General features: G+C 43.0%; 1 protein-coding gene across 1 annotated transcript in view; it reads right to left on the bottom strand.

Moving 5' to 3' along the window:
- LOC139369997 (voltage-dependent T-type calcium channel subunit alpha-1H-like) overlaps positions 1-26156 on the bottom strand; it is a 173336-nt gene that overhangs the window by 118557 nt on the left and 28623 nt on the right. The window contains exons 6-11 of the mRNA XM_071109275.1: positions 22853-23165; positions 20976-21068; positions 14484-15060; positions 13060-13274; positions 11129-11215; positions 8007-8158 (exon numbers count right to left, since the gene is read on the bottom strand). Of these exons, the coding sequence (XP_070965376.1) occupies positions 8007-8158; positions 11129-11215; positions 13060-13274; positions 14484-15060; positions 20976-21068; positions 22853-23165 (1437 nt within the window). The remainder of the gene's footprint in view (positions 1-8006; positions 8159-11128; positions 11216-13059; positions 13275-14483; positions 15061-20975; positions 21069-22852; positions 23166-26156) is intronic.

Here is a 26156-nt window from a genome sequence, read left to right as displayed (position 1 = left end):
GACCTCTGACCCCTTAGCATCAGGTTTCCTAAAGTGGTGTTTTGTAATGTCGAGTCTCTGTGGACCTCTGACCCCTTAGCATCAGGTTCCTAAAGTGGTGTTTTGTAATGTCGAGTCTCTGTTGACCTCTGACCCCTTAGCATCAGGTTTCTAAAGTGGTGTTTTGTAATGTCGAGTCTCTGTTGACCTCTGACCCCTTAGCATCAGGTTTCTAAAGTGGTGTTTTGTAATGTCGAGTCTCTGTTGACCTCTGACCCCTTAGCATCAGGTTTCCTAAAGTGGTGTTTTGTAATGTCGAGTCTCTGTGGACCTCTGACCCCTTAGCATTAGGTTTCCTAAAGTGGTGTTTTGTAATGTCGAGTCTCTGTTGACCTCTGACCCCTTAGCATTAGGTTTCTAAAGTGGTGTTTTGTAATGTCGAGTCTCTGTTAACCTCTGACCCCTTAGCATCAGGTTTCCTAAAGTGGTGTTTTGTAATGTCGAGTCTCTGTTGACCTCTGACCCCTTAGCATCAGGTTTCTAAAGTGGTGTTTTGTAATGTCGAGTCTCTGTTGACCTCTGACCCCTTAGCATCAGGTTTCTAAAGTGGTGTTTTGTAATGTCGAGTCTCTGTTGACCTCTGACCCCTTAGCATCAGGTTTCCTAAAGTGGTGTTTTGTAATGTCGAGTCTCTGTGGACCTCTGACCCCTTAGCATTAGGTTTCCTAAAGTGGTGTTTTGTAATGTCGAGTCTCTGTTGACCTCTGACCCCTTAGCATTAGGTTTCTAAAGTGGTGTTTTGTAATGTCGAGTCTCTGTTAACCTCTGACCCCTTAGCATCAGGTTTCCTAAAGTGGTGTTTTGTAATGTCGAGTCTCTGTTGACCTCTGACCCCTTAGCATCAGGTTTCTAAAGTGGTGTTTTGTAATGTCGAGTCTCTGTTGACCTCTGACCCCTTAGCATCAGGTTTCTAAAGTGGTGTTTTGTAATGTCGAGTCTCTGTTGACCTCTGACCCCTTAGCATCAGGTTTCCTAAAGTGGTGTTTTGTAATGTCGAGTCTCTGTGGACCTCTGACCCCTTAGCATTAGGTTTCCTAAAGTGGTGTTTTGTAATGTCGAGTCTCTGTTGACCTCTGACCCCTTAGCATTAGGTTTCTAAAGTGGTGTTTTGTAATGTCGAGTCTCTGTTAACCTCTGACCCCTTAGCATCAGGTTTCCTAAAGTGGTGTTTTGTAATGTCGAGTCTCTGTTGACCTCTGACCCCTTAGCATCAGGTTTCTAAAGTGGTGTTTTGCAAATGTTGGATCACTGTTGTAGTTGAAAATACACACTGCAGCTTTTGACATTTAGCCTATTGACATTTAGCCTATTGACATATAGCCTTTTGACATTTAGCCTTTTGACATTTAGCCTATTGACAAATAAATTAGCTAGCTTTTGTGGAGGTTGGGGGTCTCTGATAGAACTGGCTAGCTAGATAAATTATGTAGCTTTAGTGAGGGTTGGGTGTCTCTGATAGAACTGACTAGCTAGCTAAAATAGCTAGCCAGATTATTTATAGCAAAACATAATAATAATAATAGTAGTAGTGATCATCCTCCTATGTTTCCCTCCTGCAAGTCCCTCTGGTCTGGACCCTCAGCTGGACAGACCCCAGGCAATGGAGCCTCCACCGATCAGACCCCAAGACAATGGAGCCTCAGCTGGACAGATCCCAGGCAATGGAGCCTCAGCCAATCAGACCCCAAGACAATGGAGCCTCAGCTGGACAGACCCCAGGCAATGGAGCCTCAGCCGATCAGACCCCAAGACAATGGAGTCTCAGCTGGACAGACCCCAAGACAATGGAGCCTCAGCTGGACAGACCCCCAGACAATGGAGCCTCAGCTGGACAGACCCCAGGCAATGGAGCCTCAGCTGGACAGACCCCAGGCAATGGAGCCTCAGCTGGACAGACCCCCAGACAATGAAGCCTCAGCTGGACAGACCCCAGGCAATGGAGCCTCAGCCGATCAGACCCCAGACAATGGAGCCTCAGCTGATCAGACCCCCAGACAATGGAGCCTCAGCTGGACAGATCCCAGACAATGGAGCCTCAGCTGGACAGACCCCAGGCAATGGAGCCTCAGCCAATCAGACCCCAGACAATGGAGCCTCAGCCAATCAGACCCCAGACAATGGAGCCACAGCTGGACAGACCCCCAGACAATGGAGCCTCAGCTGGACAGACCCCAGACAATGGAGCCTCAGCTGGACAGACCCCAGGCAATGGAGCCTCAGCTGGACAGACCCCAGGCAATGGAGCCTCAGCTGGACAGACCCCAGGCAATGGAGCCTCAGCCGATCAGACCCCAGACAATGGAGCCTCAGCTGGACAGATCCCAGACAATGGAGCCTCAGCTGGACAGACCCCAGACAATGGAGCCTCAGCTGGACAGATCCCAGACAATGGAGCCTCAGCTGGACAGACCCCAGGCAATGGAGCCTCAGCTGGACAGACCCCCAGACAATGGAGCCTCAGCTGGACAGACCCCCAGACAATGGAGCCTCAGCTGGACAGATCCCAGACAATGGAGCCACAGCTGGACAGACCCCAGGCAATGGAGCCTCAGCTGGACATATCCCAGACAATGGAGCCACAGCTGGACAGACCCCCAGACAATGGAGCCTCAGCTGGACAGATCCCAGACAATGGAGCCTCAGCTGGACAGATCCCAGACAATGGAGCCTCAGCTGGACAGACCCCAGACAATGGAGCCTCAGCTGGACAGATCCTAGACAATGGAGCCTCAGCTGGACAGACCCCAGGCAATGGAGCCTCAGCTGGACAGACCCCCAGACAATGGAGCCTCAGCTGGACAGACCCCCAGACAATAGAGCCACAGCTGGACAGATCCCAGACAATGGAGCCTCAGCTGGACAGACCCCAGGCAATGGAGCCTCAGCTGGACAGACCCCCAGACAATGGAGCCTCAGCTGGACAGACCCCCAGACAATGGAGCCTCAGCTGGACAGACCCCCAGACAATGGAGCCTCAGCTGGACAGACCCCAGGCAATGGAGCCTCAGCCAATCAGACCCCAAGACAATGGAGCCTCAGCCAATCAGACCCCAGACAATGGAGCCTCAGCTGGACAGACCCCAGGCAATGGAGCCACAGCTGGACAGATCCCAGACAATGGAGCCTCAGCTGGACAGACCCCAGACAATGGAGCCTCAGCTGGACAGACCCCAGACAATGGAGCCTCAGCCAATCAGACCCCAGACAATGGAGCCTCATCCAATCAGACCCCAAGACAATGGAGCCTCAGCTGGACAGACCCCAGGCAATGGAGCCTCAGCTGGACAGACCCCAGACAATGGAGCCTCAGCCAATCAGACCCCAGACAATGGAGCCTCAGCCAATCAGACCCCAGACAATGGAGCCTCAGCCAATCAGACCCCAGAAATGTCTACTGAACAACAATATAACATGTAAAGTGTTGGTCCCATGTTTAATGAGCTGAAATAATGCACAAAAAGATGATCTCTCTCATATTTCTTTACTTCCCTGTTAGTGAGCATTTCTCCTTTGCCAATATAATCCATCCACCTGACAGGTGTGGAATATCAAGAAAATTATTAAACGGCATGATCATTACACAGGTGCACCTTGTACTGGAGGACAATAAAAGGCAAAAAATATTCTGTTTTGTCACACAACACAATGCCACACATATCTCAAGTTTTGAAGGAGAGTGCAATTGGCATGCTGCTGACTGCAGGAATGTCCACCAGAGCTGTTGCCAGGGAATTTCATTTTCTCTACCATTAGTTGCCTCCAACGTCGTTTTAGAAAATTTGTCAGAACGTCCAAACGTGTGACCACGCCAGCCCCAGGACCTGTTGCTTCTTCACCTGCGGGATCGTTTGAGACCAGCCACCCAGAACAGCTGATGGAACTGTGAGTTTGACACAAGCGAAAAGTTTTCTGCACAAACGGTCAGAAACCATCTGTGTGCTCGTCATCCTCACCAGAGTCTTGACCTGACTGCAGTTCAGAGTTGTAACCAACTTCAGTGGGCCAATGCTCACCTTAGGTTGGCCACTGGCACGCTGGAGAAATGTGTTCTTCACGGATTAATCCCGGTTTCAACTGTACTGGGCAGATGGCAGACAGTTCTTCCATGGCATACCATGGAAGAAATGTCTGAGTATGGTGTCGTTTGGCCAAGAGGTTTGCTGATGTCAACGTTATGAACACAGTGCCCCATGGTTGTCGGTGGTGGCTACGGTATGGGCAGGCCTAAGCTGTGGACAACGAACACTATTACATTTTATCATTGGCAATTTGAATGCGTGACGAGATCCTAAGGTTTGTTGTTTGATTGTCGTGCCTTTCATCCGCCGCCATCACCACCTGTTTCAGCATGATAATGCACAGCCTCATGTCGCAAGGTCTGTATACAATTCCTGCAAGCTGAAAATGTCCCAGTTCTTTCACGGCCTGCATACTCATCAGACATGTCACCCAGTGAGCATGTTTAGGATGCTCCGGATCGACTTGTACGACAGCGCTTTCCATTTCCAGAAACTTCGCACAGCCATTGAAGAGGAGTGAGACCACATTCCAAAGGCCACAATCAACATCCTGATCAACTCTATGCGAAGGAGATGTGTTGCGCTGCATGAGGCAAATGGTGGTCACACCAGATACTGGCTGCTTTTCTGATCCACGCCCCCTACCTTTTTAAAAATGTTATCTGTGACAACAGATGCATATCTGTATTCCCAGTCATGTGAAATCCACAGAATAGGGCCTAATGAATTTATTTCAATTGACTGACATGAACTCATATGAACTGTAACTCAGTAAAATCATATTTTTGTTGAGTGTATGTTTTTGTTTGTATAATTTGTCATGCTGAAACAGGAAAGGGCCTTCCCCAAACTGTTGCAAGCACAGAATTGTCTAGAATGTCATTGTCTGGTGCCTTGACCGAACCATGAAAAACAGCCCCGGACCATTATTCATCATCCACCAAACTTTACAGTTGGCACTATGCATTGGGGCAGGTAGCGTTCTCCTGGCTACTGCCAAACCCAGATTTGTCCGTCAGACTGCCAGATTGTGAAGAGTGATGCATCACTCCAGAGAATACGTTTCCACTGCTCCAGAGTCCAATGGTGGCGAGCTTTACACCCCTCCAGTCTATGCTTGGCATTGTGAATGGTGATCTTAGGCTTGTGTGCGGCTGCTTGGCCACGGAAATCCATTTCATGAAGCTCCCGACGAACAGTTCTTGTGCTGCCGTCACTTCCAGGGTGTTGCAAACGAGGACAGATGATCTTTACGCGTTACACGCTTCAGCAGTCGGTGGTCCTGTTCGAGGCTGAGTCGTTGCTTCGAGTCATTTCCACTTCACATTAGCACTTACAATTGACCAACTGTACCGCAGCAGTATCCACATACAGTGGTTCCTGCTTTAAAAGTCTTACTACTGCAGAATTCTATATATATATATATATATATATATATGGTTATTTAAGTATGAACCACTGGTACCATCAATGCTAGTTAGTGCTAGTTTGAACACCAGAGGGCATCTTTGAAAAGCATTTGATGGCCTTCAATAGTGGCTGTACTAGAGAATTTTAAACCTTTTTTTTGTAAGAACATAGTATATGAGACTGATTTTACGAAATTTTGCTTAATTGATTTGATTAATATTATGGTGTTTCTATTACAAGAAAAATGAAAACAATCTGTTTCAGGACAGAATGGAAAAAATGGCGCTGTACAACATGACGGCCGGGAATAGGCTACAGTACTGGGCTATTTAGCTAAATAATCCTGTGTCGTGTGGGCATGCGGTAGACTGGGGTTCAATTCCCCAATGGGGGGGGAAGAGTAGGCTGTCCTTGTAAATAAGAAGTTGTTCTTAACTGTCTTGCCTAGTTAAATAAAGGTTACACTAAGAGCGTATCATTTCTACACCCTAATTTTCTAATTGTGGTCTAACCAATACCTAAATGGAGATTCAGTGAAAATAAAAATCTCATTGATTTATCAAGACCAGTCTCCATGCTCGTCTCAGAGCAGTGTGAAACGGACCAGTCTCCATGCTCGTCTCAGAGCAGTGTGAAACGGACCAGTCTCCATGCTCGTCTCAGAGCAGTGTGAAACGGACCAGTCTCCATGCTCGTCACAGAGCAGTGTGAAACGGACCAGTCTCCATGCTCGTCTCAGAGCAGTGTGAAACGGACCAGTCTCCATGCTCGTCTCAGAGCAGTGTGAAACGGACCAGTCTCCGTGCTCGTCTCAGAGCAGTGTGAAATGGACCAGTCTCCGTGCTCGTCTCAGAGCAGGGTGAAATAGACCAGTCTCCATGCTCGTCTCAGAGCACTGTGAAACGGACCAGTCTCCATGCTCGTCTCAGAGCAGTGTGAAACGGACCAGTCTCCATGCTCGTCTCAGAGCAGTGTGAAACGGACCAGTCTCCATGCTCGTCTCAGAGCAGTGTGAAACGAACCAGTCTCCATGCCCGTCTCAGAGCAGTGTGAAACGGACCAGTCTCCATGCTCGTCTCAGAGCAGTGTGAAACGGACCAGTCTCCATGCTCGTCTCAGAGCAGTGTGAAACGGACCAGTCTCCATGCTCGTCTCAGAGCAGTGTGAAACGAACCAGTCTCCATGCCCGTCTCAGAGCAGTGTGAAACGGACCAGTCTCCATGCTCGCCTCAGAGCAGTGTGAAACGGACCAGTCTCCATGCTCGTCTCAGAGCAGTGTGAAACGGAGCAGTCTCCATGCTCGCCTCAGAGCAGTGTGAGACGGGACTAAACAAGTTGTAGGCGTTTGATTCAAATCCTATTGCTTCTAACTTCAACATGCTCTTTAAATAAATAAGACCTACACCACTTTTAACAGCTCATCACTCAACACTAGTGAGACTCATGTCACCTACAGTATATAGAAAACAGTATATGAAAAACTAAACAAAATGTAATGTGAATCTCCGCCAATAATTACATATAGAGGATGGGAGGATATTTCTGTAATTCGGTGACATTTATTCCCATAGTATAACTCATAACTAAATAAACATTTTGAGGGAGGGAGAGGAAAAGAGACACAGACAAATACAGAGATAAGGCCTCTTTTGTTCGCCAGTTTTATTGCTTCTTTAATCAGAACAACAGTTTTCAGCTGTGCTAACATAATTGCAAAAAGGTTTTCTAATAATCAATTAACCTTTTAAAATGATAATCTTGGATTAACTAACACAACGTCCCATTGGAACACAGGAGTGATGGTTGCTGATAATGGGCCTCTGTACGCCTATGTAGATATCCCATTAAAATCAGCTGTTTCAGCTACAATAGTCATTTACAACATTAACAATGCCCATACTGTATTTCTGATCAATTTGATGCTATTTTAATTGACAAGAAATTGCTTTTCTTTCAAAAACAAGGACATTTCTAAGTGACCCCAATTTTTTGAACGGTAGTGTAAATCAATATATAATTTTTTCGTACGGGTTAGCATCGAGCAGCAAGTTATAGCTAGCTTAGAATCAGGCAGAAAGTTATAGCTAGCTTAGAATCAGGCAGAAACTTATAGCTAGCTTAGCAATCGAACAGAAAGTTATAGCTAGCTTAGAATCAGGCAGAAAGTTATAGCTAGCTTAGAATCAGGCAGAAAGTTATAGCTAGCTTAGCAATCGAACAGAAAGTTATAGCTAGCTTAGAATCAGGCAGAAAGTTATAGCTATCTTAGAATCAGGCAGAAAGTTATAGCTAGCTTAGCATCGAGCAGCAAGTTATAGCTAGCTTAGAATCAGGCAGAAAGTTATAGCTAACTTAGCATCGAGCAGCAAGTTATAGCTAGCTTAGAATCAGGCAGAAAGTTATAGCTAGTTTAGCATCGAGCAGAAAGTTACAGCTAGTTTATCATCAAGCAGCAAGTTATAGCATTATAACATTAACTCTTGGAAAAGGTTTGGTGCATGATACATTAAAATATTTCATGGAAACACAGACACACACCTGATGATGACGATGACGCTGTCAAAGCCGTTGTACGGGTTCTTGATATAGCCGAAGAGTCCGAAGGCCAGCAGCTTCAGCAGCATTTCCAGACTGAAGAGACTGGTGAACACTAGATTACTGATCTCTAGGATGTCAGTCAGCTCCTGGGGCTAGGGGGGAGGGAGAGCGAGAGAAGAGACTGGTGAACACTAGATTACTGATCTCTAGGATATCAGAGAAGACGGAAGTAGGAAGTAGTACTGTAGTGTGGCCAGTAGGGGACAGTAGGGGACAATATGCTGTGTCTGGGTTATAGTAGTACTATAGTGGGGACAGTAGAGGCAAGTAGGGGACAGTATGCTGTGTCTGGGTTATAGTAGTGCTGTAGTGTGCCAGTAGGGGACAGTAGGGGACAGTATGCTGTGTCTGGGTTATAGTAATACTGTAGTGTGGACAGTAGGGGACAGTATACTGTGTCTGGGTTATAGTAGTCCTGTAGTGTGGACAGTAGGGGACAGTATGCTGTGTCTGGGTTATAGTAATACTGTAGTGTGGACAGTAGGGGACAGTATACTGTGTCTGGGTTATAGTAGTCCTGTAGTGTGGACAGTAGGGGGCAGTATGCTGTGTCTGGGTTATAGTAGTACTATAGTGTGGCCAGTAGGGGACAGTAGGAGACAGTATACTGTGTCTGGGTTATAGTAGTACTGTAGTGTGGCCAGTAGTGGACAGTATGCTGTGTCTGGGTTATAGTAGTACTGTAGTGTGGCCAGTAGGGGACAGTAGTGGACAGTATGCTGTGTCTGGGTTATAGTAGTACTGTAGTTTGGCCAGTAGGGGACAGTAGGGGACAGTATGCTGTGTCTGGGTTATAGTTTTGGGTTCTAGGCTAGTTGTAATTCTACAGTCAGTAGGGTCAGTAGGTGATGACGATTTCGGTTCTAGACTAGTTGTAATTCCATCGTCAGTAGGGTCAGTTGGTGATGAGGATTTTGGTGCTAGACTAGTTGAAATTTTATCGTCAGTAGGGTCATTGGGTGATGAGGATTTGGGTTCTAGTTGTAATTCTATCATCAGTAGGGTCAGTAGGTGATGAGGATTTTGGTTCTAGACTAGTTGTAATTCTACAGTTAGTAGGGTCAGTAGGTGATGAGGATTTTGGTTCTAGACTAGTTGCAATTCTATCGTCAGTAGGGTCAGTTGGTGATGAGGATTTGGGTTCTAGTCTAGTTGTAATTCTACAGGGTCAGTTGGTGATGAGGATTTGGGTTCTAGACTAGTTGTAATTCTATCGTCAGTAGTGTCAGTAGGTGATGAAGATTTGGGTTCTAGACTAGTTGTAATTCTACAGTCAGTAGGGTCAGTTGGTGATGAGGATTTGGGTTCTAGGCTAGGTGTAATTCTACAGTCAGTAGGGTCAGTTGGTGATGAGGATTCCGGTTCTAGACTAGTTGTAATTTTATCGTCAGTAGGGTCAGTAGATGATGAGGATTCTGGTTCTAGACTAGTTGTAATTCTATCGTCAGTAGGGTCAGTTGGTGATGAGGATTTGGGTTCTAGGCTAGTTGTAATTCTATCGTCAGAAGGGTCAGTTGGTGATGAGGATTCCGGTTCCAGACTAGTTGTAATTCTATCGTCAGTAGGGTAAGTAGGTGATGAGGATTTGGGTTCTAGACTAGTTGTAATTCTATCGTCAGTAGGGTCAGTAGGTGATGAGGATTTGGGTTCTAGTCTAGTTGTAATTCTACAGGGTCAGTTGGTGATGAGGATTTGGGTTCTAGACTAGTTGTAATTCTATTGTCAGTAGGGTCAGTAGGTGATGAGGATTTGGGTTCTAGACTGGTTGTAATTCTATCGTCAGTAGGGTCAGTAGGTGATGAGGATTCCGGTTCAAGTCTGGTTGTAATTCTATCGTCAGTAGGGTCAGTAGGTGATGAGGATTCCGGTTCTAGTCTGGTTGTAATTCTATCGTCAGTAGGGTCAGTTGGTGATGAGGATTCCGGTTCTAGACTGGTTGTAATTCTATCGTCAGTAGGGTCAGTAGGTGATGAGGATTCCAGTTCTAGTCTGGTTGTAATTCTATCGTCAGTAGGGTCAGTTGGTGATGAGGATTCCGGTTCTAGACTGGTTGTAATTCTATCGTCAGTAGGGTCAGTAGGTGATGAGGATTCCGGTTCTAGTCTGGTTGTAATTATTTCGTCAGTAGGGTCAGTTGGTGATGAGGATTTGGGTTCTAGACTGGTTGTAATTCTATCGTCAGTAGGGTCAGTAGGTGATGAAGATTCCGGTTCTAGTCTGGTTGTAATTCTATCGTCAGTAGGGTCAGCTGAGGTCAGAACCATCATGGAAACATCATTATTAACTTTTTCTTAATTTCTTCACACACACACACACACACACACACACAATCTATCCCCTCCTCTCACACTGAGATCTACACTTTAATTAACACCTCAAGCCCTGTAACCCCACACACATGCTCACATATTGAGAACACACACACACACACACACACACACACACACACACACACACACACAGAAAACACACTCTGCGATAGCCTCATCAGGGTGTTGATTTGGAGCTTGATAATCCGTCCATAAACATCACATGATTACCCAAGTTTTGATTAAACACACAAAACCACACACACACACACACACACACACACACTGCGATAGCCTCATCAGGGTGTTGATTTGGAGCTTGATAATCCATCCATAAACATCACATGATTACCCAAGTTTTGATTAAACACACAAAACCACACACACACACACACACACACACACACACACACACACACACACACACACACACACACACACACACACACACACACACACACACACACACACACCTCCCCTCCCCCTCGCTCCCCCTCGCTCCCCTCCCCTCACCCCTCCCCCTCCCTCCCTCCCCTCTCCTCCCCTCCCCTGTACCTGTTGGTGGAACTCTATCCCCATACTGAGAGTATTGATGAGGATGGAGATCATGATCCCTCCCCTCCCCTCCCCCCTCCCTCCCCTCTCCTCTCCTCCTCTGTACCTGTTGGTGGAACTCTATCCCCATACTGAGAGTGTTGATGAGGATGGAGATCATGATCCCCCCCCCCCCCCCCCTCCTCTCCTCCTCTGTACCTGTTGGTGGAACTCTATCCCCATACTGAGAGTGTTGATGAGGATGGAGATCATGATCCCTCTGTTGAAGTATCTACTGCTCACCACCTAGAAGGAGTAGGGTGCAGGGGTTAGGGTGTAGGGTGCAGGGGTTAGGGTGTAGGGTGCAGGGGTTAGGGTGTAGGGTTATTTGAAGATCTTAGTAATAATAATAGTAATAATTATAATTATAATATAATAATAATGGCAGTAATAACAATAATCATAATAATAATAGTAATAATCAGGGTTGGCAGGTAGCCTAGTGGTTAGATCGTTGGACTAGTAACTGAAAGGTTGCAAGATTGAACCCCGAGCTGACAAGGTCAAATCTGTTGTTCTGCCCCTGAACAAGGCAGTTAACCCACTGTTCCATCATTGAAAAATGAGAATGTGTTCTTAACTGACTTGCCTACATAATAATAACAGTCATATTAATAATTATAATATAATATAATTACACTAATACTCATAATTATAATATAATAGTAATAATAATATAATAATAATACTCATAATTAGAGTATAATAATATAATAATAAGAATACTCATAATTATAATATAATAATATAATAATACTACTCATAATTAAAATATAATAATATAATAATACTACTCATAATTATAATATAATAATAATACCTATAATTATAATATAATAATATAATAATAATACTCATAATTATAATATAATAATAATATAATAATAATACTCATAATTATAATATAATAATAATATAATAATAATACTCATAATTATAATTTAATAATATAATAATAATACCTATAATTATAATATAATAATATAATAATACTACTCATAATTATAATATAATAATATAATAATACTACTTATAATTATAATATAATAATATAATAATACTACTCATAATTATAATATAATAATATAATAATACTACTCATAATTAAAATATAATAATATAATAATACTACTCATAATTATAATATAATAATAATACCTATAATTATAATATAATAATATAATAATAATACTCATAATTATAATATAATAATAATATAATAATAATACTCATAATTATAATATAATAATAATATAATAATAATACTCATAATTATAATTTAATAATATAATAATAATACCTATAATTATAATATAATAATATAATAATACTACTCATAATTATAATATAATAATATAATAATACTACTTATAATTATAATATAATAATATAATAATACTACTCATAATTATAATATAATAATATAATAAGAATACTCATAATTATAATATAATAATATAATAATACTCATAATTATAGTATAATAATAATATAATAATACTAATCATAATTATAATATAATAATACTCATAATTATAATTTAATAATATAATAATAATACCTATAATTATAATATAATAATATAATAATACTACTCATAATTATAATATAATAATATAATAAGAATACTCATAATTAGAATATAATAATAATAATAATAATAATACTCATAATTATAATATAATAATAATATAATAATAATAATCATAACATAATAATATATTAATATAATAATACTACTCATAATCATATTATAATAATATAATAATAATAATAATCATAACATAATAATATATTAATATAATAATACTACTCGTAATCATAATTTAATAATATATTAAGTACATTTCTTACATGTATGATGGAACATACCATGTAATATCTTACAATATCTAAAACTATATGATCAGTGACAACGTCAATGAGTCCTACAGTCAATATCTAAAACACAGATATAGATCAGATCAGTCTAACTATATGATCAGTGACAACGTCAATAAGTCCTACAGTCAATATCTAAAACACAGATATAGATCAGATCAGTCTAACTACATGATCAGTGACAACGTCAATAAGTCCTACAGCCTTACATGCTCCAACCTGGCCTGTAGCTCCGCCCACCACCCAACTAGATCTCTGATTGGCCTCAAGGCCTGTCCATCTACACGCCGAAGGCTGTTACCGCGGCGAGGGCTCAGGTTGCCATGGCGCTGGTTGCTAGGTTCAAAATCGGCATGGTCGTTGTCACAAAGCTGGTCGTCGTGGACGCAGTAGGGGCACTGCAACGACTCCCTGTGCTCTGCCTCTGAAAACAGGTAACGCCAGACTGTCAACACACACAGCTGACGGAGACTCGTTACTACACACACACACACTGACAACACACACACACTGAGAACACACACACTGAGAACACACACACTGACAACACACACATACACACTGAGAACACACACACACACTGAGAACACACACACACACACACTGAGAACACACACACACACACACTGAGAACACACACACACACTAAGAACACACACACTGAGAACACACACACACACTGAGAACACACACACTGAGAACACACACACTGAGAACACACACACTGAGAACACACACACACACACTGAGAACACACACACACACTGAGAACACACACACACACACACTGAGAACACACACACACACTGACAACACACACACACACTGAGAACACACAAACTGAGAACACACACACTGACAACACACACATACACACTGAGAACACACACACACACACTGAGAACACACACACACACACTGAGAACACACACACACACACACTGAGAACACACACACACTAAGAACACACACACTGAGAACACACACACACACTGAGAACACACACACTGAGAACACACACACTGAGAACACACACACACACACACTGAGAACACACACACACACTGAGAACACACACACACACACTGAGAACACACACACACACACTGAGAACACACACACACACACTGAGAACACACACACACACACTGAGAACACACACACTGAGAACACACACACTGAGAACACACACACTGACAACACACACACACACACTGAGAACACACACACACACACACTGAGAACACACACACACTAAGAACACACACACAGAGAACACACACACACACTGAGAACACACACACTGAGAACACACACACACACACACTGAGAACACACACACACACTGAGAACACACACACACACTGAGAACACACACACACACTGAGAACACACACACACACACACACACTGAGAACACACACACTGAGAACACACACACACTGAGAACACACACACACTGAGAACACACACACACTGAGAACACACACACACATACACTGACAACACACACATACACTGACAACACACACATACACTGACAACACACACACACACACTGACAACACACACATACACTGACAACACACACACACACTGAGAACACACACACACTGAGAACACACTCACTCACTCTTATCGTGCTCTAACACCAGTTGCTGCAGTTTGCTGAGCGCCTCCACTGTGACGGTGTGGCCCCTCCCCCTGGAGGTCATGTAGCTGGGGTCGGGGGTCAGGTCGTACAGGTCGTGGGGGTAGATAGAGGGGTAGTTTAACTCCCTGCCCTTCCTCCCTACTCCCCCGTTACTCATCTCCACCCCCACACAGTTAGACGGACGAGGAAGAGGAGGAGGACGAAGGTGGAAGACGCCATGGGTGTGTCCCGAGTGCCGATTGGCCAGTCCGTTCACCTCTCCTTTGGGTGTGTGTTGGTGTGTGTGTGTCCAACAAGTACAGCGAGGTGTGTGTGTAGAGCAGTGTGTGACGGCCCGGGCGACTCTGCGGGTCAGTTTACGGTACAGGTGTCCGATGTAGCGCAGTATCTCCTCGTAGCAGGACCCCGGCTCCTGATAGGAAGCCAGAGTGGAGGCGTTGCTGAGGTAACGGGCACGCTGCTCAGACCTCATCAGGGCGTTCTCGCGCTGCTTTGTCTCTGAGAACTGGGTCGCTATGACGACCAGGCACAGGTTTAGCATGAAGAACGAGCCCACCTGGAGAGGGAGGGACAACAACACACACGGAGTTACCGTGACAACACACACACACGCAGAGTTATCACGACAACACACATAGAGTTACCAGGACAACACACACTTAGTTACCAGGACGACACACACACACACATATTCAGAACCACATTCCTGAACCACATCCTCAGGGAGGATCTCATGTTAAATAGTGTTGAAGTAATATCGCTACAGGTTCATCTGCCTCACCTAAAGCCCATTCTGGTGGGAAGCTGCTATAGACAACCAAGTGCTAACAGTCAGTATCTGGTTAACTTGTGAAATGCTTGATAATGTATGTGATATCAAACAGAGAGGTATATGTTCTGGGCCCACTGAAAAGAAAGCTTGTAGTCAGTCCCTACAACCTGGTTCAGGTTATCAGTCAACCTACCAGGGTAGTTACAAACAGCACAGGAATGAAATCATCAACATCTTTACTAATGCTGCAGAAATTAGCTTGAAAGCAGTATCCAGATCCATCAGATGTAGTGATCACAATATAGTAGCCAACGTTCCAAAGGCTGGGCCTAATATAGTGTATAAGAGGTCATACAATACGTTTTGTAGTGATTCCTATGTTGTTGATGTGAAGAATATTTGTTGGTCTGTGGTGTGTAATGAGGAGCAACCAGACGCTGCTGGTCTGTGGTGTGTAATGAGAAACAACCGGACGCTGCTGGTCTGTGGTGTGTAATGAGAAACAACCAGACGCTGCTGGTCTGTGGTCTATAATGAGAAACAACCAGACGCTGCTGGTCTGTGGTGTGTAATGAGGAGCAACCAGACGCTGCTGGTCTGTGGTGTGTAATGAGGAGCAACCGGACGCTGCTGGTCTGTGGTGTGTAATGAGGAGCAACCAGACGCTGCTGGTCTGTGGTCTGTAATGAGAAACAACCAGACGCTGCTGGTCTGTGGTGTGTAATGAGGAGCAACCAGACTCTGCTGGTCTGTGGTCTGTAATGAGAAACAACCAGACGCTGAAGGGCTGTAATGAGAAACAACCAGACGCTGCTGGGCTGTAATGAGAAACAACCAGACGCTGCTGGTCTGTGGTGTGTAATGAGAAACAACCAGACGCTGTTGGTCTGTGGTGTGTAATGAGGAGCAACCAGACGCTGCTGGTCTGTGGTGTGTAATGAGAAACAACCAGACGCTGCTGGTCTGTGGTGTGTAATGAGGAGCAACCAGACGCTGCTGGTCTGTGGTCTGTAATGAGAAACAACCAGACGCTGAAGGGCTGTAATGAGAAACAACCAGACGCTGCTGGTCTGTGGTGTGTAATGAGGAGCAACCAGACGCTGCTGGTCTGTGGTCTGTAATGAGAAACAACCAGACGCTGCTGGTCTGTGGTCTGTAATGAGAAACAACCAGACGCTGCTGGGCTGTAATGAGGAGCAACCAGACGCTGCTGGTCTGTGGTGTGTAATGAGAAACAACCAGACGCTGCTGGTCTGTGGTGTGTAATGAGAAACAACCAGACGCTGCTGGTCTGTGGTCTGTAATGAGAAACAACCAGACGCTGCTGGTCTGTGGTGTGTAATGAGAAACAACCAGACGCTGCTGGTCTGTGGTCTGTAATGAGAAACAACCAGACGCTGCACTTGACACACGTTTATGAAATTGCTTATTCCAGTTACTAATAAACAATGGACCCATTAAGAAAATGACTGTAAAACCGGTTAGATCCCCTTGGATTGGTGAGGAATTAAAATAATGGTTGAGAAGGATGATGCAAAAGACATGGCAAATAAGTCTGGCTGTCAACCGATTGGCTGTCAACCGATTGGATGTACTGCAAACTGAGAAATCATGTGACTAAATTGAATAAAAAGAAGAAAAACGACACAAAGATAAATTACATAAAGAATGATAGCAAAAAGCTTTTGAGAACCTTACATAAAATTTTGGGAAAAAGGCAAACTCTGCTCCATCATTAACTGAATCAGATGGCTCATTCATCAAAGCCCACTACTTTTATGATTTTTTCATAAACGGAATAAAAAGAAGAAGAAATTATACTATGAAACAAAAGATAAATTACATAAAGAATTATAGTAAAAAGCATTCAATGACATTTTGGGGAAAAAGGCAAACTCAGCTCCATCATTCATTGAATCAGATGCTCATTCATCACAAAACACACTGATATTGGCAATAAATTAAACATTTTTTTTCAATGGCAAGATTAGAAAACTTAGGCATGACATGCCAGCAACAAACGCTGACACTAAACATCCAAGTGTTTCTGACCAAATTAGGAAAGACAAGCATTGTAATTTTGAATTACGTAAACGGAGTATGGAAGAAGTGAAAAAAATATTGTTATCTATCAACGATGACAAGCCACTGGGGTCTGACAATCTAGATAGAAAATTACTGAGGATAATAGCGGACAATATTGCCACTCCTGTTTGCCACATCTTCAATCCAAGCCTACTAGAGAGCGTGTGCCCTCAGGCCTGGAGGGAAGCTAAAGTCATTCTGCTACCTAAGAATAGTAAAGCCCTCTTTACTGGCTCAAATAGCTGACCAATCAGGCTGTTACAAACCCTAACATGCTGACCAATCAGCCTGTTACCAACCCTAACATGCTGACCAATCAGCCTGTCACCAACCCTAACATGCTGACCAATCAGCCTGTTACCAACCCTAACATGCTGACCAATCAGCGTGTTACCAACCCTAACATGCAGACCAATCAGCCTGTTACCAACCCTAACATGCTGACCAATCAGCCTGTTACCAACCCTAACATGCTGACCAATCAGCCTGTTACCAACCCTAACATGCTGACCAATCAGCCTGTTACCAACCCTAACATGCTGACCAATCAGCCTGTTACCAACCCTAACATGCTGACCAATCAGCCTGTTACCAACCCTAATATGCTGACCAATCAGCCTGTTACCAACCCTAACATGCTGACCAATCAGCCTGTTACCAACCCTAACATGCAGACCACACCGCTCGCATTACGTGCGCGAACATTGCAACATAAATGTACACATACATGTTATTGAATAATTGCATCCAAAATGCTCAACGAGCGTCTGAGTAGCCAGGTGTTAAAATAGAACTTAGTCCTATTTGTGACGCTTGAAGCGCTGCAAGTCCCGCCTCTCCCATCTCCTCATTGGTTTTTAGGAGCATATACCCACATCCCATCTCCTCATTGGTTTATAGGAGCATATTCCCACATCCCATCTCCTCATTGGTTTTTAGGAGCATATACCCACATCCCATCTCCTCATTGGTTTTTAGGAGCATATACCCACATCCCATCTCCTCATTGGTTTTTAGGAGCATATACCCACATCCCATCTCCTCATTGGTTTTTAGGAGCATATACCCACATCCCATCTCCTCATTTTTTTTTAGGAGCATATACCCATTGAAGGATGAACTGAGGGGGAAAAGGTTTTGTTGTGCCCTCTTCATGACTGTCTTGGTGTATACCCATGTGGGTGATTGAAAGATGAACTGAGGTCCACACTCCAGTCCAGTTGATGGTGGTGATGCACCTTAAAGTTGGTTGCCAACCGCCATATAAAGTCCACACTACAGGACGAACCTAATCAACATGAGTTTGGTGTGGACGTACCTAATCAACATGAGTTTGGTGTGGACGTACCTAATCAACACGAGTTTGGTGTGGACGTACCTAATCAACATGAGTTTGGTGTGGACGTACCTAATCAACATGCGTGTGCGCGGTCTAGTCAGCATGTTAGTAAACCTTTGAAAAAAACTGTTTGACCAGAAACATATTATATTTAAATACAGATACAGTGTTTGATACAATGCTATTTTACAATAAACAAGTTGACAACAAACTTTCAGAAGTCGTCTGATAAAGTCCTGATAATCTAGTTGGTTTGTCTGGAGTTGAATCCTCGTTGTAGTGGTCTGATAATCTAGTTGGTTTGTCTGGAGTTGAATCCTCGTTGTAGTGGTCTGATAATCTAGTTGGTTTGTCTGGAGTTGAATCATAGTTGTAGTGGTCTGATAATCTAGTTGGTTTGTCTGGAGTTGAATCCTAGTTGTAGTGGTCTGATAATCTAATTGGTTTGTCTGGAGTTTAATCCAGTTGTAGTGGTCTGATAATCTAGATGGTTTGTCTGGAATTGAATCCTAGTTGTAGTGGTCTGATAATCTAATTGGTTTGTCTGGAGTTTAATCCAGTTGTAGTGGTCTGATAAAGTCATGATAATCTAGTTGTTTTGTCTGGAGTTGAATCCTAGTTGTAGTGGTCTGATAATCTAGTTGTTTTGTCTGGAGTTGAATCATAGTTGTAGTGGTCTGATAATCTAGTTGTTTTGTCTGGAGTTGAATCATAGTTGTAGTGGTCTGATAAAGTCCTGATAATCTAGATGGTTTGTCTGGAGTTGAATCCTCGTTGTAGTGGTCTGATAATCTAGTTGGTTTGTCTGGAGTTGAATCCTCGTTGTAGTGGTCTGATAATCTAGTTGGTTTGTCTGGAGTTGAATCCTCGTTGTAGTAGTCTGATAATCTAGTTGTTTTGTCTGGAGTTGAATCATAGTTGTAGTGGTCTGATAAAGTCCTGATAATCTAGATGGTTTGTCTGGAGTTGAATCCTCGTTGTAGTGGTCTGATAATCTAGTTGGTTTGTCTGGAGTTGAATCCTCGTTGTAGTGGTCTGATAAAGTCCTGATAATCTAGATGGTTTGTCTGGAGTTGAATCCTAGTTGTAGTGGTCTGATAAAGTCATGATAATCTAGTTGGTTTGTCTGGAGTTGAATCCTAGTTGTAGTAGTCTGATAATCTAGTTGGTTTATCTGGAGTTGAATCCTAGTTGTAGTGGTCTGATAATCTAGATGGTTTGTCTGGAGTTGAATCATAGTTGTAGTGGTCTGATAAAGTCCTGATAATCTAGTTGGTTTGTCTGGAGTTGAATCATAGTTGTAGTGGTCTGATAAAGTCCTGATAATCTAGTTGGTTTGTCTGGAGATGAATCCTCGTTGTAGTGGTCTGATAATCTAGTTGGTTTGTCTGGAGTTGAATCATAGTTGTAGTGGCCTGATAATCTAGTTGGTTTGTCTGGAGTTGAATCCTAGTTGTAGTGGTCTGATAATCTAGATGGTTTGTCTGGAGTTGAATCCTAGTTGTAGTGGTCTGATAATCTAGATGGTTTGTCTGGAGTTGAATCCTCGTTGTAGTGGTCTGATAAAGTCCTGATAATCTAGTTGGTTTGTCTGGAGTTGAATCCTAGTTGTAGTGGTCTGATAATCTAGTTGGTTTGTCTGGAGTTGAATCATAGTTGTAGTGGTCTGATAATCTAGTTGGTTTGTCTGGAGTTGAATCATAGTTGTAGTGGTCTGATAAAGTCCTGATAATCTAGATGGTTTGTCTGGAGTTGAATCCTAGTTGTAGTGGTCTGATAAAGTCCTGATAATCTAGTTGGTTTGTCTGGAGTTTAATCCAGTTGTAGTGGTCTGATAAAATCATGATAATCTAGTTGGTTTGTCTGGAGTTGAATCCTCGTTGTAGTGGTCTGATAATCTAGTTGGTTTGTCTGGAGTTGAATCCTCGTTGTAGTGGTCTGATAATCTAGTTGTTTTGTCTGGAGTTGAATCCTAGTTGTAGTGGTCTGATAAAGTCCTGATAATCTAGTTGGTTTGTCTGGAGTTTAATCCAGTTGTAGTGGTCTGATAAAATCATGATAATCTAGTTGGTTTGTCTGGAGTTGAATCCTAGTTGTAGTGGTCTGATAAAGTCCTGATAATCCAGTTGGTTTGTCTGGAGTTGAATCATAGTTGTGGTCTGATAAAGTCCTGATAATCCAGTTGTAGTGGTCTGATAAAGTCCTGATAATCTAGTTGTAGTGGTCTGATAAAGTCCTGATAATCTAGTTGTAGTGGTCTGATAAAGATACTCACGATGATGAGGAATATAAAGTAGATGAAGTTGTAGAAGGAGTGAGCATCCATTACATAGTACATGATGTCCACCCAGCCTTCCAGAGTTATCACCTAGAGAGAGAGAGAGAGAGAGAGAGCATCCATTACATAGTACATGATGTCCACCCAGCCTTCCAGAGTTATCACCTAGAGAGAGAGAGAGAGAGAGAGAGAATGAGCATCCATTACATAGTACATGATGTCCACCCAGCCTTCCAGAGTTATCACCTAGAGAGAGAGAGAGAGAGAGAGAGAGAGAGAGAGCATCCATTACATAGTACATGATGTCCACCCAGTCTTCCAGAGTTATCACCTAGAGAGAGAGAGAGAGAGAGAGAGAGAGAGAGCATCCATTACATAGTACATGATGTTCACCCAGCCTTCCAGAGTTATCACCTAGAGAGAGAGCGAGAGAGAGAGAGAGAGACGGAGAGAGAGAGAGAGAGGGAGAGAGAGAGAGATATCGTGAGAGAGAGGGGGGGGGAGGGAGAGAGAGAGAGAGAGAGAGAGAGAGAGGGGATGGACGGAGAGAGAGAGAGAGAGAGAGAGAGAGAGAGAGGGAGAGATAGAGAGGGAGAGATATTGTGAGAGAGAGGGGGGAGGAGGGAGAGATAGATAGATAAATAAATGGAGAGAAAACAACATCACACATAAATATTTATAAACCAGCGATCACCCAAAGATAGTTCACAATCACACATTGGTTGATGACGTAGTAGGGCCGACCTAACAGAACAGCAAAGTCCCAATCTGACAGAGACAGTATTATTTATGTAGGTCAGTCCAACTGAAGGACATCAGACCGGTATAGATCATAGCTAACAAGAAAAGCATGGTTTAAACATGATACTGAATGGACAGACAGCAGGCTGGAAAAACACACACAGGCCAGTGTTTCTGAGTGTGTGTGTGTGTGTGTGTCCGGTAGTTTGTCAAGAGAGGAAATGCCAGAGACTCTCCAGAGATGAGATTCCTGCCAAGAATTATGGATGTTCTTTACACAACTTGGTTACAGATATCTCTCTATCTGGGATGTTTCTCTGTTTGGGCTGTGACAGATATCTCTCTATCTAGGATGTTTCTCTGTTTGGGAGACATGTGGTGATCTGTGACAGATATCTCTCTATCTGGGATGTTTCTCTGTTTGGGCTGTGACAGATATCTCTCTATCTAGGATGTTTCTCTGTTTGGGAGACATGTGGTGATCTGTGACAGGTATCTCTCTATCTATGATGATCTTTGTTGTTTCTCTGTTTGAGCTGTGACAGATATCTCTCTATCTGGGATGTTTCTCTGTTTGGGAGACATGTGGTGATCTGTGACAGATATCTCTCTATCTAGGATGATCTCTGTTGTTTCTCTGTTTGAGCTGTGACAGAATTAGTTCTGAATTAATATTTATGATTATTATTCATCATCATTATTCAACCAACCAGCCACACATTAATTTGTCGTTCCTACCTGATTTATTCATTAATTTTCTCAGTCAGTCAGTCAGTCAGTCAGTCAGTCAGTCAGTCAGTCAGTGTTGATGTGAGTCTATTACCTCTTGTTATCTGGACTGAACAGACAGTCAATCAGTCAGTCAGTCAGTCAGACAGTCAGTCAGTCAGTCAGACAGTCAGTCAGTGTTGATGTGAGTCTATTACCTCTTGTTATCTGGACTGAACAGAGAGTCAGTCAGTCAGACAGACAGACAGTCAGTCAGTCAGTCAGAAAGTCAGTCAATCAGTCGGTCAGTGTTGATGTGAGTCCATTACCTAGTGTCAGTCAGTCAGTCAGTCAGTCAGTCAGTCAGTCAGTGTTGATGTGAGTCTATTACCTAGTGTCAGTCAGTCATCAATAACATCTCCTACCTGAAAGATAGCAATCCAGGCGTATCCGATGTTGTCAAAGTTGATGGCTCCTTTATGAGGGTTTCGCTCCCCAGCCCGACAGACATTATAATACTGGTACCAGTTCACACACCCGCCTCCTATTGGTCCATCTGCCCCAGGCCCCTCCCCTACCCCTTCTGCCCCCAGCATGCACCAGGACCCGTCCACTCGGCGGCGCGGAACGTCGGAACACCGCAGCATTCCGTTCTCCCGATTGGTTGAGCAGATAAAAGGGATGTCCTCCGTCTCCTCGGGACGATAGTACACAGTCAGGAAGGAGACGTTGTATATCCTGGAGAGAGAAAGAGGGAGAGGGAGAGAAAGGGAGAAGCAGGGATGGAGGTAGGGAGGAGAGAGAGAGAGGAGAGAGCGAGATGGAGAAGAAGAGAGAGACAGAGAGAAAGAGGGAGAGGGAGAGAAAGGGAGAAGCAGGGATGGAGGTAGGGAGGAGAGAGAGAGAGGAGAGAGAGACAGAGAGGGGGGATGGAGGTAGGGAGGAGAGCGAGAGAGGAGAGAGAGACAGAGAGGGGGGGATGGAGGTAGGGAGGAGAGAGAGACAGAGAGGAGGGGGGGTTACAGATGACTTTGTGAGAATATCTTGTAGTCTGTACAAAGGAAAGTTGCTGATCCCAGAAGTAAATTGTCTCGCGAAAATTTGTAATTTCCTGTTTTACTTCTGGAGGGAACGACGTTAACATACCTTAAGGGAACAGTTTGGCATTTCGTGTATGGTTAGTGAGAAAGTCCATATTGCAAATGTACGGTCCCTTACTAGACGTCCGAAAACGTTTGTAAAATTCGCGGTCGGCGTCGGGCCATGCGGTAGGGCCGGACCTACCGGGAAGTCATCAAATGAACTTTGTCGGACATTCGGATTCCGTTTTATAAAATAAACAAGTTTTGGACCATTTTTCCGCTATCCCGGAAATTCCCACAAGAGGGCATAAGGAATCATATGGCAATTTGGCAAAACATCACGAATCACGACGGGGCCTTATCTCGAAAACGGAAAATATTTCGAAGCCGAAACTTGGTGAGCGTAGGTTTGGCATAATGGGCAGTTGGCCCCGAACAAGATGGCATCTAGGCCTCAACGGTTTTTGAGTTATGGCCATTTTTCTGGGATTAAAGGTCCAAAATGGAAATAGAGAAATTATTTTTCCACTTCAGGTCAAAGTCAAGGAGCCTCCGGTGTCAATAAAAAAAGAACCAGCCATTTATTTATCGTCATTTAAGATAAACGGAACAATGACAAATTTGTGATGTTCACAAATAGGCGTTTTTTTTTTTCAACGGTTACAGATCCAGTTGCAGGGTGTTCATACGAATCTTTTTAAAGTGTGCTGCGGAGCTCTGCGAGATTTCTGTGATTTTCTATGATTTTCTGAAATAACACACACATACTAAACCCTCCGTAAATAACTCAGTTCTTAACGTAAAGACTTAAAACTTTAAGGATTATGGATTATGGATTATGTAGGATTATGTAAAGGCATACCCCAATCAGGATATGAGTTTATTTATAGCTTCCTGTGCCAACCGGAAGTGCCTTAAATGGTGTCTCAGGGGCTGTTTCGAAGGGTTAAAAAAGTCAGATCTGTCCAAAACTTCATATATGTGATTAGGCAACCCCCATGAACTGTAAATCAGTCATTTTTCCCCAAAAAATTCAAAGGAAAAAAAATCACACTAAAACACAACTTGGAAGGAGGGACATATTGGGGTGCGTAGAGACAGACAGTGGCTGCAATAGTTAGCTTTGTTCAAGCTAAAAAAGAACCGTCAGACCTAGAGTTCCGAAACTTTAGAAACCTGTTCTAGACCTCCGGTCGATGGTGCGTGGTGAGTTACGTGGCTCTAGAAGGTTCTCGGACCGAGAAACAGCCTCGTACATTTGCAATACCTTCAATTCATTTTGACCATTACGAAAATGACGATGTTTAGAAAAGTCTCAGAGACGCAAGGCTAGGTGCATTGAAACCGGCTCGGCCCATAGAGACGGACCCCAACGTTTCTGTCCGATAGCTCATTCAAGGACCCCGTAGCAAGTCATGGAAAAAAAGTGGATTTTCAGCACCAATTAGGGTTTTTCTCGGACACCAAATGACCTATCGAGCCGAAACTTGGGATTCGGGGTCGCCTCAGCTAGGCCAACACATAACATAAGAAATGGACCCGCAGCTAGAACGTAACTACGTGTTTTATGGTTTTTTTATGGTTTGAACCCAAGGGGTTGTGAATTTTGGGCCAGCTCTGAAGTATGTAATAGTTGGCTACTAAACGAGTTGGAAAAAGTGGGTTTGGTGTCAGTTTGTATCAGTTTGGTGTCAGAATGATATCTAATTGACTGATGGACTCTTGTCCACTTGACTCTTGTCCATTTGCAATATGTTTAAACAGTGAGGTACCATCACCAAAAGCGACATTCTGAAATCTACCCTAACGAGCGATTGAGATGAACCAGAATCACTGCAAAGCCATCCCGAGTTCATCGGGCCAGTCAATTTCACATTCCTGCAGGATTTTTATAGCATGACAAATTCGTGATGGTAAATGCCCATTGAAACATATTGCAAATGCACATGCATTTGCAATATGATTCTATAGTGAAAAAACATCACCAAATGGACATGATGAAATCAACACAACGAGTGATGGAAATGAACAACTATCACTGCCCGGCCATCCCGAGTTCATCAGTTCAGTCAATTTTGGCCCAAAAAAAAATTGACTTTTGACTTTGACTTTTGACTTCCTATGAAATCATATTGCAAATGGACAAATCATATTCCTTATGCACAAGTAAAAAAAAATTATGATAATAACATTTTACAAAAGTATATTCATACACTTCTTACACATGATTAATTGTCTTAAAATCGAAACAATTTTGAAAAACGGTCCAGAAAGCACTTTTTTTCATTTTTAAAGTTTAAAAAAAAAATCACATTTTCGACTTCCTATTAAATCATATTGCAAATGGACAAAACATATGCCTTATGCACAAGTAAAAAAAAAAAAAAAAAATTATGATAATAAAATACGAATAAAGTATGTTGATACAGTTCTTATACGTGTGTAATTGACACAAAATTCGAAAGAAATTTGAAAAACGGTCCAGAAAGCACTTTTTTAAGGGTGTGTGAAGTTTTTTATAAAATTTTGACATTTTTGACTTTTGACTTTTAACTTCCTATGAAATCATATTCCAAATGGAGAAAACATATGCCTTATGCACAAGTAAAAAAATAAATAAAAATGATAATAAAATATGACTAAAGTA

Source organism: Oncorhynchus clarkii, chromosome 17 (assembly GCF_045791955.1).
Source record: "Oncorhynchus clarkii lewisi isolate Uvic-CL-2024 chromosome 17, UVic_Ocla_1.0, whole genome shotgun sequence".
NCBI classification, from domain to species: domain Eukaryota; kingdom Metazoa; phylum Chordata; class Actinopteri; order Salmoniformes; family Salmonidae; genus Oncorhynchus; species Oncorhynchus clarkii.
Note: the sequence above shows the minus strand (reverse complement) of the source record. Positions and strands in the feature narration are given on the sequence as shown.